This window comes from Aotus nancymaae, unplaced genomic scaffold, assembly GCF_030222135.1.
Source record: "Aotus nancymaae isolate 86718 unplaced genomic scaffold, 86718_ANA_hifiasm-v0.15.2.pri h1tg000016l, whole genome shotgun sequence".
NCBI lineage: Eukaryota > Metazoa > Chordata > Mammalia > Primates > Aotidae > Aotus > Aotus nancymaae.
The window spans coordinates 66,664,229-66,676,724 of record NW_026988428.1 but is presented as its reverse complement, the minus strand read 5'-3'; the positions used below and the strand labels follow the sequence as shown (position 1 = coordinate 66,676,724).

The 12,496-nt window shown below is 50.2% G+C and overlaps 1 protein-coding gene across 1 annotated transcript in view; it reads right to left on the bottom strand.

Annotated features, from left to right (window-relative positions):
* Positions 1-12,496, bottom strand: part of VWF (von Willebrand factor) — a 168,938-nt gene that overhangs the window by 71,341 nt on the left and 85,101 nt on the right. The window contains exons 19-22 of the mRNA XM_064377521.1: positions 8,495-8,598; positions 6,562-6,700; positions 3,757-3,891; positions 792-938 (exon numbers count right to left, since the gene is read on the bottom strand). Coding sequence (XP_064233591.1) covers positions 792-938; positions 3,757-3,891; positions 6,562-6,700; positions 8,495-8,598 — 525 coding nt within the window. The remainder of the gene's footprint in view (positions 1-791; positions 939-3,756; positions 3,892-6,561; positions 6,701-8,494; positions 8,599-12,496) is intronic.

Here is a 12,496-nt window from a genome sequence, read left to right as displayed (position 1 = left end):
ACACACACTCACACACACACACCTGATTTTTCCCCTGCTGTATCCACAGTGCCTAGGACAGTGTTTGACACACGCAGGAACTTAGTATTTGTTGAATAAATGAATGAGTGATTTGTTAACACTTTCTGGGAATGAGATGGGCTGCCTCAGGGAAGTGAGGGCAGTGCAGTCTCACTGGCTTGTACAGGCTGAAAATGGATGATCTTAACAGGGAGGTTGTGGAGGCCATTCCTGCCTGACTAAATCAGCCACCAGAGTAGACACACTTGTCATATACTTGCCACTTAGAGAAATCATTCAAGTTCCAACAACTGTTGGACCCTAAATGGTGGAACCATTCTCAAAAGTTGGTTATTAGCAATTTTACAAATAACTCTCAAAAACGTGCTGGCCCACGGCTCAATGGTAAGGCAACACCCTAGAATAGTCTGCAGTGTTATAATAATATTGTGCATCATTAGTTTGCCTCTTTAGGGTAAGAAACCTTAAGAAAAGTTGATATTGTCTAATCTTCTTCTTTTGCAGACATAAACTGCATGCCTCACAAGGCCAGTCAAGACGTTGTTTGGAGTGGAGAGCCACGCTCAATCCTTCCCACATGCAGCTAGCCTCAGTAAAAGACTAACTCTAAGGCTTTGCATCCACAGCCCCATTTGTGTGGGGAAGGCAGCTGACCTAGAGGGCCACCTTCCCCCCAAGACAGCAGACAGGGACAATGGGTTGCTACTCAGAGAGCAGAAAAAGATCCAAAGGCCAAGTTCCCAACAAGATGAAGCAAGGAAGCCACTGACCTGGTATGTCTGCTTCAGGACCACAGAGATGCTCAGGTGGCGGTCCCAGACCACAGAGAGGGCTTTGCCCAGCAGCAGGATGATGTACCGGCCAGACTCCACCACCTCGAAGTGAGTCTCATCCTTCATGGGCCTCTTCACATTCACCTGGAGGAAGATAAAACAAGAAATCCGGGAGGATGAAGGGCAGGCTCAACAGCCAGATCCTCCCTCCACTCCACGCCTGTCCACCTGTCTCCTGTGCCCATGAGCACAGGCACCGCCACCCCTCCAGGACCACTCGTGCCACTGCACCCCCGCAGGACCAACCCCATGCCAGGACATGTCCGTGGCCATCTCATCACCACTCTCCAGGCATCCGTGACCAAGAGACAATAACAGAGGTAGCAGCAAAACCACAACTATGAAATTAAAGTACTATAAAACCAATGAGCAGAAGAAACAGTCCATCACTCCACAAAAGGTGCTTTATCAATGATTGGTCATTAAACAGATAGTGGTCCCCTACATAGGTTTCCAACATGGCAATGATTTTAAGCATCTCTAGTCGATTTTTTAAAAATCTATTCCTCTATGAAAATAAGCAAGCCAGGCGCGGTGGCTCAAGCCTGTAATCCCAGCACTTTGGGAGGCCAAGGCGGGCGGATCACGAGGTCAAGAGATCGAGACCATCCTGGCCAACATGGTGAAACCCCGTCTCTATTAAAAATACAAAAATTAGCTGGGCGTGGTGGTGCGTGCCTCTAATCCCAGCTACTCAGGAGGCTGAGGCAGGAGAATTGCTTAAATCTGGGAGGCGGAGGTTGCAGTGAGCCAAAATTGTGCCACTGCACTCAAGCCTGGCGCCTGGCAACAGAGTGATACTCTGTCTCAAATAAATAAATAAATAAATAAAAATAAGCAATAGACTCTCACCTTTCCTGTATCCCACTACCTCCCCCTCCCCAGAGCCACTGTCATCAGGAGGCAGAGCTGAAGGGAAAGGAAACTGAGGAGCTCAGTGCTAGTGCCAGGAATCACGTATTGCAGGTTCAAGAAGGGCTCTGACCTGAGCCCCTGACTCAGCCCAGTCCCCGCCAGTGCTGCACCCTCGAGGCCCATTTCAGCATGGATGGCGGACTCCCCAGTTCATCAGACTGAGGCCGAGGCTGAGAACCGCCATCACCCCCTTGCAGAGGTCCTCTCATTAGTAACAGATCACATGCAGAGCTAATCACATGCGCAAATCTATCCCTCACGTGCCTGCACACCCTGTTCAACGTCATCACTGTCACTCTGCCCTAAATAGAGCTGTTCTTTGAAATGGGGTTGACACTGCTGACCCACAGTTAATATGTCATGCTTGCTAAGCAGCTTTCTTCAATAATGGTGAAGAACTCACCTCCCATCCCCTGACGTCAGTGGTGGGTATTTGGAAGAAGGCAGAGATGCAGGCTGAGGCCATGGGAGAAAATGAAGACACCAGGACAGGTTTGAGCCCAGAGCCTGGGTCTTCCTAGCACCACATGTAGTCAGAAGAGCTGAACCAAAACTGTGGCCTAGGGATGACCTGCAACTTTAAATGCAGGTTCCTGGGCCTCACCCAGACCTACCGAGTCAGAATCTCAGGATGGAACTCCAGGATCCACATTTTAAATAAGATCTCCTAAGGGAGTCTTGTTTATACCCCTGAGAACTACTTCTTAAGCTCTTAGTACACAGGGGACTGAATCCGTTTACTCCTTCTTTGAGCTCCTTTAAAAATGTTTATCTGGTCAGGCGTGTTGGTTCACGCCTGTAATCCCAGCACTTTGGGAGGCTGAGGTGGGCAGATCACCTGGGGTCAGGAGTTCGAGACCAGCCTGGCCAATGTAAGGCTGATTGCCTCGCCGGGAGCTCGGACACACACCCCCCCCGCCTTTGTTCCGAAAGCTGGGACATGCTCGGGTTGTTCCCTTTTCCCTTTCTCGCACAGCCTGGCTTTCCCTTAAAGAACCCAGTATGCAAGCAGGGTCTTGTGATTCTAGTCAATAAGCAGCCAAGTCTTTCTAGCCAATAGCAGCTGAGTCTTTCTAGCCAATAGCAGCCGAGTAATTCTAACCAATAGCAGCCAAGTCCTGTATGCAAACAAAGGCTTGTAACCTTACCCAATAGTAGTCCTGCTCTCCCACAACCAATCGAGCTCCTTCACTCCCTGTAAAACCCCATGTCTAAGAGGAGTCCGTGCGACTTCTCTGGCCCCTCCTGTCGGACCGCAGAACCTCACCCGGGAGCCTGAATAAATTCCTTTATATTGGATCTTCTTGTGTTGGCCTCAGTTTCTTCCTTTTAAACTCGGCAAGAACCCAAGAACAAACCTCACAGCCAACATGGCAAAACCCCATCTCTACTAAAAATACAAAAAATTAGCTGGGTGTGGTGGTGTGCACCTGTAGTCCCAGCTGCTGGGGAGGCTGAGGCAGGAGAATCGCTTGAACCCTGGAGGTGGAGGTTGCAATAAGCTGAGATTGCATCATTGCACTCCAGCTTGGGCAACAGTGAGACTCCATCTCAAAAAAGAAAATGTTTCTCTGAAAAGAACATAAAAACATAAATGAAACATAGCCCATAACATCATCATTTCATACACACACACACACACACACACACACACACACACTCACACAAAGCCCTGCTACCCTCCAGTTCCCACCCCCCTCCAGAGGTGAGCATTGGTTCTTCCCATGTTTGTGCAGACACATGCACACATCCTTCACACACACTTCACTGTCGCTAAAATGGGATTGTGTCATCCTATTTTTCTGCCACTTGTTTTTCTCATAAAATAATACGTCACAGTCAGATCAATAGCTCTGCCTCATCCTCTTTCATGGCTGTGCATTATTCCATTCACACAAGTTCTAAAGTAACGCTCGGAAAATGTTCCTAGAAAGTGACAGATGCACAAAGCGGGACGTGAGGGTGGAGTGGAGGAGGCTGCACTTACCTCCCCGTCGAACAGCTCGATCTCTCCTCCCTCCACCAGGATGGTGACCCGTTTCTTGCATTTCACTGAGGGGTGGCTGCATCCCTCATTCCCCACCAGGATCCGAAAGGTCCCAGGGTTGCTGCCGCAGTAATCCTGGGGAAAGAGGTGTGCCAGGAGAGGACCATTAACCCCACTGGCTCTCACCAGACCAGATTGGCATCTCTTCATGACAGGCCTCTGAATATGTGTTGCAGGATGTTGCCATGTCTGTGGCTGTGTTTATGTGACTCTGTCTGTGCCTGGGGGGTGGGGGATATGTCCAGGTAAATGCCCAGGTGTGTCAACCTCACTCACAACAGATGAGCCAGGTGCCTGCAGTGAGTGGGGTGGGGGTGAGGAAGGAGGGGGAGGGAGGGAAGGTGACATGTGGCCTGCTTTGATGGATGCATCAGGCTCAAAGGCCTTGCCTAGAGCCCATTTGCGTCCCACTGGAGCCCATGCCTGGAGTCCCACCCAGGTAACCGGGACAGTTTGACTGCAAGGCATTTTGTGGCTTTAAATTCTGGTTGAATCCCTCTGAACTGCTGGCCCAGAAATGGAACCAAAGATGGTTTGACACAGCTCCACAGGTCCTGAGCTACCGGCTTGAGATGAGTAGAGAGGATAAGGGAGCTCTGGTCCTTGTCGGTCAATTGCATAGAAAATTAAGCAAAAGGGGACACGTTCCTGGCATATACCTCCTAGCAAACACCTCCGTGGTGGTTATTATTGTGGTATGATGGGAAAAAAGATAAAACGTTCAACTTAGAAAAACAAGGTATAAATCTTGATTCTGCCACTTACTGGTAACGCTAAACAAACCACTTACCTTTTTGACATGCACACCCATACATACATACACACACACCCCCATGTATGCACATACACTCACACATATGCACATACATACACTCATACACACACACACACACCCATGTAGTCATACACACTTACACTCACATATGCACACACACCCATACGACACATACACTCACATATGCACATACATGTACACATACACACATACACCCATACTCACGACACATACACTCACACATGCACATGCACACACCCATATACACATACACACACACATACACCCATGTACTCATACACACATACACTCACACACATGCTCATGCACACACACATACATACATATGTCCATACAACACACACAATCTGCACCTCTGTAAGATTCCATTCAACTTAATGAGATTGTTAGGTTAAACGGCTTTGTGTTACGTTGATGGATGGTGAAGGTTAAAAGAGGGAACAAGGGTGTGAGTGCTTTATTTGTTCTTATCATCAACTGAGATTTCTGAAAGAGAGGGAGTTAGGTCCTGATAGTCCCCAAAGGAGGATGGCAGAAAGGGGAGGGGCCCCAGAACACCACATCAGAAGACAACAGAACCAGCTGTGGGAAAGGAAGGAAGCCGCACACACAGGGCACCGTTTGGAGGGGAGTCTTTCAAACTGGTCCACTTGGGAAAGCTAGCCTGGGCCGGGGAGGGCTGGGAGTAATAGATGCTGACCGGCTGGTCCTCATTGCACTGAATTAACTGTTTTTTCCTGGATGTTCAGATTTGAAATTGGCTGGGTAGTTGCTCTGCAAAGCTGATGCTGCCTCGTCATTTGCAGCTGAGGCTGGGAGACTTCCATATAGAATCTGTGGGAAAGCTCTGGCAGGTGCATACCGCCGGCTCACAGGTTCCTTGCCTGGTCTGCATGCCCTGTGTTCCCAGCACACTGCCTGCCTCTCTGGGCCAGCCTAAGTGTGAGGTCGGGACTGCAGAGGCTGCTGCTGGCTCCGCCGTATCCCCAGAACACTCTACGAAGGTGGTTGGTCCACAGTTACCCATGCTACCTGACTCACCAGCTCCTGCAACTCAGCCTCTGGGGCTGAGGCTCCTATGGGTTTGTGGTCTTCCATTCAGACCACGCCAAGCCCTCACCCACCCCCTCCTCCTGGGAATGGAGACAGAGGGACCACATTTGTTTATAGCTTCACAAAATCAGCGCCTCAGCTCTGGTGAGAAAAGCACTCTTACTTCCTTGCTTACATACTTGACGTCAATCAGCAAGAGAAACTTACACGAATCCATGCAGTGGGGAGTGGGAGGCAGAGGGGCTGCTGCCACACTCACTGTTGGTGAGGATTCCTGGGATGGGTCTCATCCGCTGGGCAGGATGACTTTCCTGTGTCCCATCCTCCCACTCCTCCCATTCTGAATTGTACCGGGTTAGAAATTAAAATGGAAGAGAATCCCACCGAGTCATACTGTGGGATGCAAACTCCAGGGGTCATTTCAACCAACCCCCCGTCCAGGGCCACCGCACAACACCTGCCACCTGCAGACTGTGCACCGCAGAGGGTGCTGGCAGGGAGGGAAGTGGAACTGAGATCCCAGCCCAATCCACTCCCTGAGCTATGCACCCGGACTGAGGCTGTGTCTGCAGAAGGAACAGACACCTTTTTCTAATTCCACATCCACGCCGATGTCACCTGCCAGTAGCCCTTCCCCCACACCAAGCCTCATCAACAAGCAAGCATCTGTCTTGTTTTATAAGTTTCCAGGTGAGCAGAAGGAAAATGGACAACAATTTTGAGTTTCAAGTCCCGTACTGCTTCAGGACTTCTGTGAAGGACTGGAAAATAGTCCAGTAGAGGCCAGACCCCAGAGTTCTTTCTGCAGACAGACCCACAAGGAGGAGGTGGGAGGCCACACCTACCGCCCCTCCTAGAGAGAGGCAGCACCCTCTCCCCATGTCCCCACCTCTCACCTGCACCAGAACGTACTGGCACTCCCCAGGGAACACGTATTTGAGCCCGTCGAAGGTGAGGTAGTGGGCCATGCCGATCGTGGAGCACGTGGCGTCACATACATGGCCTGTGCAGTTCCACTTCCGGTCCCGACAGACACTAGGAGCAGTCATGGCAGATATGACAAGTTGGGCATCTTGGGTTTGAGGGGCCCATCTGGGCAATGGAGACAATAAAGGGACACAGAACACTCCGGGTGCCTCCCAACCCTCCAGGAAGCCCCAGATCTTGAGGATCTGCAGCCTGGAGTGGCCAGCACAGGGCACAGCAAGGAGAGAGGGTAGCCTAGCTGCTCTCCCTACAAGGGGGAAACTGAGGTAAAGAAGGGAAGGGGTTGTCCAAAGTGAGCCAGGCAGCCAGGGAGAAGGCTTGGATGCTCTTTAGGCCTTCTATATGAATTCGCTCAGCCTCACCCTGGAAGCCACATCTACCTGAGATTGGCCACAGGTCTCTGTAAAACAGACACACTGAGGTTGAAATCCTGAGGCTAATGGGAAAAAACAGACAAAATAGCAGGAACGCCCAGAGTCTGGAAAAGAGTGATGAAGCACGCACTTCTGCCAGGAGCAGCTCTGTGTGCACAACTACGTGGAAACATGTTCGTAGCTACATGCTAAAATCTAGGATGATCTGCCCATTGCCACGTGTCCCACCCTGCTACCACCTGTAACCAGAGCTGACATCAAGAAGCCCCCTTGTGCATCAGAGGTGGTAAGCTCTCTGCCATCAGAGGCAGCCCTCTCTGCCTCTGTCCAGTAGGCCTCTTTCCAAGGCTGTGCACAGCCACAAAGTCAAAGGCAGGATGAGTGAACAGGGCGAGGGGTTACACTTAGGATGGCCAAGGAGAAGGGAGAAGGCAACCAGCCACCCTCGCCTCAAACCACGCCATTGCAGGCACACTCACAATGTGCTCATGGGCAGTGTAAGGCCTGCAAGGAAAGGACCCTTCCACTGGCAGCTTGGCCACAAATGCAATAACTAGGATGGCGAGGTCCCCGTCTTCCCCGGGGCCCGTCTCCCTGAACAGAAGTACAAGTTCAGCACTCCTAATCCAAAAATCTGAAGTCCAACATGTTCTGAAACCTAAACTGTGAGCTCCAACATGACACCACATGGGTGGCTGAGAGGGTGACACCTTTGCTTACTGATGGTTGTACACAAACTTGGTTTCATGCACAAACATTAAAAATATTGTGTTGTTTGGGCACGGTGGCTCGCACCTGTACTCCCAGCACTTTGGGAGGCTGAGACAGGTGGATTATCTGAGGTCATGAGTTCGAGACCAGTCTGGCCAACATGGTGAAACCTCATCTATACTAAAAAAATACAAAAAAATTAGCCGGACGTGGTGGCACATGTCTGTAATTCCAGCTACTCAGGAGGCTGAGGCAGGGGAATTGCTTGAACCAGGGAGGTCGAGGTTGCAGTGAGCTGAGATCACTCCACTGTACTCCAGCCTGGGTGACAGAGCCAGAGTCTGTCTCAAAAAAAAAATTGTATAAAATTACCTTCAGGCTATGTGCATAAGGTATTTATGAACCACAAATAAATGTCATGTTCAGACTCGGGTCCCATCCCTAAGACACCTCATTATGTATATGCAGATATTTCAAAATCCAAAATAATCCAAAATCCAAAACAATGCTGGTCCCAAGTATTTCTGCTAAGGGATACTGTACTAACCTGTTGAACAGTGTCTGTGCAGGATGGGTGCAGGTGATGAGAAAGATTCCCCCCATTTTACAGATGGAGAAACACAGGCACAGAGGAAAGGCCGAGAGTAACCAAGTTCCCACAGGGGGCTGGAGGCAAGTGCGGAAGGTCCGGTGGCCGCATGTGCCCTTGATCCCCGCACAGGGCCTGGGTCCCCGGGCAGCCCTCACAGAGCCTCACCAGGTGTTGCAGTCAATCTTCACCGTTTCTCCAGGGGCGTACTCCTTGCCCTGATGGAAGCAGGGACACCTTTCCAGGGCCACACATCTGTTTTCATGCCGAACCTAAGGGAAATGAATCCAAAAGTCTTTAGGCCACAGTGACCGATCTAAAGCCCTCCTCCAACCCGCTCCGGGAAGGGTTGTCTGAGACTTGAGCCTACGGATAAGCCCAGCAATGGGACTGGCACTGGGACCAGGGCTGAGCCGGGGCACAGCTTTCACTGCAGGCCACACCAGGGAGCGCATGCCCAGGCTGGGGCTTGGCAAACATGGGTTCCCAACTACACGGCTCCTGCCCATCAACTAAAGACGGCCCTCTGCCCTCTTGTGCTCTTCTGGGGCACTGTAACCTGGACACTTCCTCAAAGGTACTTCAAAACATCACGTCCAGAGGTCTTGAAATGCACATATTCTTCCACCCCCGGACATCCCAAGTAAAGGATTTCTCCAGGGGAAACAGAATCATGGACAAAGATTACTGGAGAATTATTTATTATTGTAAAATCATTGGAAACAATTAATAGGAAAATGACTGAATCCATTAAGGAATTACCAGCCCCTAGGATCCTGTGGTGCTATGACAATGGCCCTTTAGAAGAATCTTAAATGGTTTAAGAATCTTAAATGAGAAATACTTATGCTGTTAATTTTTAAAATAGGAAGAAAAACTGTATGTACATATGGTTCCAAATTTATATATATTTCACAAAAGACTAGGAGGAAATATAGAATTTACCTCCAGGTGGTGAGCTGGGATAGGGGAGTAGGAGGATTTTATTTTCTTTTTTGGTTTAAAAATTTTTTTCCAAATGTTCTTCAATGAGCATGTATTATGTTTATAATTAAAGAAAATGTATGCTGTATTGAATAAAATTAATATGTACTTAATACTCTGGAGGTGAGGGCTGAATGCTGGGCATAGGTAGGAATAGATCAAAACTAGAGTCTGGGGGTTGGTCCAAGCCACAGGCCCCCTCTGGCCCAGTCTCCAGGATTCTGATTCACTCTCCATGGAGTAATCTCTACTTCCCTGTCCTCACTCCTTGGGAAACTATTTATGTGAGCCTGCTGCACTCCTCAGGTCTATTGCGGCTGGGGGAAAAAAAGAACTAAGAACCACCAACCCCAGTGGGCTCAGGAAGAGCCAGCCAGACCCACTCTGAGCTCCACATGCAGACATGCTTCTGTCCCGACTCCAGGGGGCAGCCCTGGATGCCTGCCCTGGTGTGGCCTAGGCTTGGGGGCTCTCAAAAGGCCTGGGTCACCCCCAAGTGAAGGACTGTGGCACTTTGGCCCCAGAGCTACCTGCAGGGTGAGAAGCTCCTGGTCTGGACAGCTCCAGCTCCACAAGACTCAGTCACTCCCCAGACAAGCCTGAGCTCCCAGGCCTGGAACTAGACAAGTCCCTAGGAACCAAGCAATCTTGGGCTGAGCAAAGGGCTTTCAACGACCCAGGCTAGAATCATATGTGAGTGTGTGAGCGTTGTGTGTGGGAGGTGGGGGGGTAGGGGGAATAGGAAGAACACTCCACTACTTAATGCCACCTTCACCCAACCTCAGGAGGTGTTCCTGCGTCCGCGGAAGCCCAGCTGATGGGGCAGAACGACAGTGCAGAGAAGCAGCAGCAGGTGGATCCCACTCTTGGTAGCTCGTACCTCCCAGAACCACTGTTCTTGGGATAGAATGGCTTTAGGCACCCAGGCGGAAAGATGGCACCTTGGTAGGAGCTGGGAGGGGGTGAAAAACCTCTCTCTAGCAGAGCCTTCAAAGCCTCTGTCACAATTAGGGTTCATTTCCACATCACCCCCACCTGTGTCCGCTCTGACTTAAGCCTGAGGCCTGCCACCTAGTGGCTGCTATAAGAATGACTGAGGCATGGAACCTTACAGTCAATGGAAACCAGATAATAAGCCTCCTTGTAGCAAATACCATGTGGGGCAGAAGTGATGCAGGGATGGACTCCAGCAAACAGAGCCAGGCTTGCCTCACCTCAGCAGCACATGTGTTGCCCCTCACCCTCAGGCAGGCGGGTTGGGGGCTCCCAGGTCTCTCGGTCTGCATGCTGCATGGTTTTACCTCTCACCATGCTATTCAACCCATGGGCCAACCCACCATGCATCCATGGCCCAGGGAGTCCCTGCTTTCACCCAGGTGTGGGTCTATAGAAGCCCAGCCCAACTCCAGTAGACAGAACACTCAAGTCCCAGCTCGGCCATGAGATAACAACGCCATGACTCATGACTGCAGCCGCCATCTCCTCCCCGTCCTTTTTTTTTTTTTTTTTTGAGACAGAGTCTCACTCTCACCAGGCTGAAGGGCAGTGGAACAATATCAGCTTACTGCAACCTCCGCCTCTAAATTCAAGTGATTCTCCTGCCTCAGCCTCCCGAATAGGGACTACAGGCACGTGCCACCGCACCCTGCTAATTTTTGTATTTTTAGTAGAGATGGAGTTTCATCATGTTGGCCAGGATGGTCTCGATCTCTTGACCTCATGATCCGCCCGCCTCAGCCTCCCAAAGTGCTGGGATTACAGGCGTGAGCCACCGCGCCCGGCCACCTCCTCCTCCTTCTGAGCACCCACTGCAAACCACCTGGCTGCTCTCTGCCCTGACTCGTGTTAGCAAGAGGAGGTTATTAATTCATGGACAGCAATATTAAAATAGGACCTTGATATTCAATGAGGCCTGCTATGAAAGCCACAGTGGTGTGAGTCAGGTCCATAAGAGAGCTGGAGAGGAGGCAAATACAACCTTAAATGAGAGGAAAGGGATTCCAGGCCACAGCATGAGGCTCCCGACTTGGGAGAGAAGAGCAGGTGACAACAGCCCAGCTAAAAACACCCAGAGAATCCCAAAGTGTTACAGACATTCAGGGAGGTAGAAATTCACGGAGGTAGAAAGGCGTGGAAATAAAGGGGTGATTCGGGGATGGAAGGAACCCAGAGGGGAGCTGTGCAGAGAAGAGGGGCAGGCCAGTGCAGCAGTCCCTGACCGAATTTTGTGGCAAGTCACGCAAACCTCACAGTTAACATGAAGAGGACCATCTCTGCCTACTGTTAATCCCTTTGGGACACCGGAAGGCTACTAAGATAAAGTCTATAAATGTCCCTTGAAGACTTCAGAAGAAAGCATGGCAGAAATACTCATCACATCATTCATCACTTCATGACATCTTCAGTCAGAAGGGGCTCAAGCTGAGAACGTGGTCCTACATGCTGGTGAGTCCAAGAAAAATTATAAAGTAGGAAAAAACTGGTTTTGCTACCTTCTCTGAAAAGGCCCCATTGTCCCCAAACTCTCCATACACGAACACCATCGTGACCCACTCCCCAAAATCTTTTTTACCTTCCAACTGCCCCTCCCTCATTCTCCTACCCCATCAGTACTTTGAGGTCAAAACAGCTGAATTCAGACAGAAGTTTGCTAGGAGGAGAGCAATCTGAGGAAAGCACTCCTGCTGAGTGTGGGGACTCTTCCTATGAGGACTTATAAAGTTCCGCTTTTTTTAAACCTCTCGCTTGTTAACCAAAATGAATTTTTTGCTTATTATATTTCAGTAAGCCTGACTGAGTGACAAATTGTGGAGCACATAGGAGATATTTCTGAAACAAGCCCTTCCTTGGACCTTTTAAAATGTGCAATGCCTCCATGTGAGGCTGCCTCTGGTGTACCCCTGAACCCAAGCTCTGAACTTTAAGAAGTGGTGCCTGGTAGGGTGTGGTGGCTCATGCCTGTAATCCCAGGACTTTGGGAGGCTGAGGCTGGTGGATCACGAGGTCGGGAGTTCAAGACCAGTCTGGTTCACCAACATGGTGAAGCCCAGTCTCTACTAAAAATACAAAAATTAGCTGGGCACAGTGGCACGTGCCTATAGTCCCAGCTGCTCAGAAGGCTGAGGCAGGAGAATTGCTTGAACCCAGAAGGTGGAGGTTGCAACTGGGCCTCAGGGTTTCTTCTCC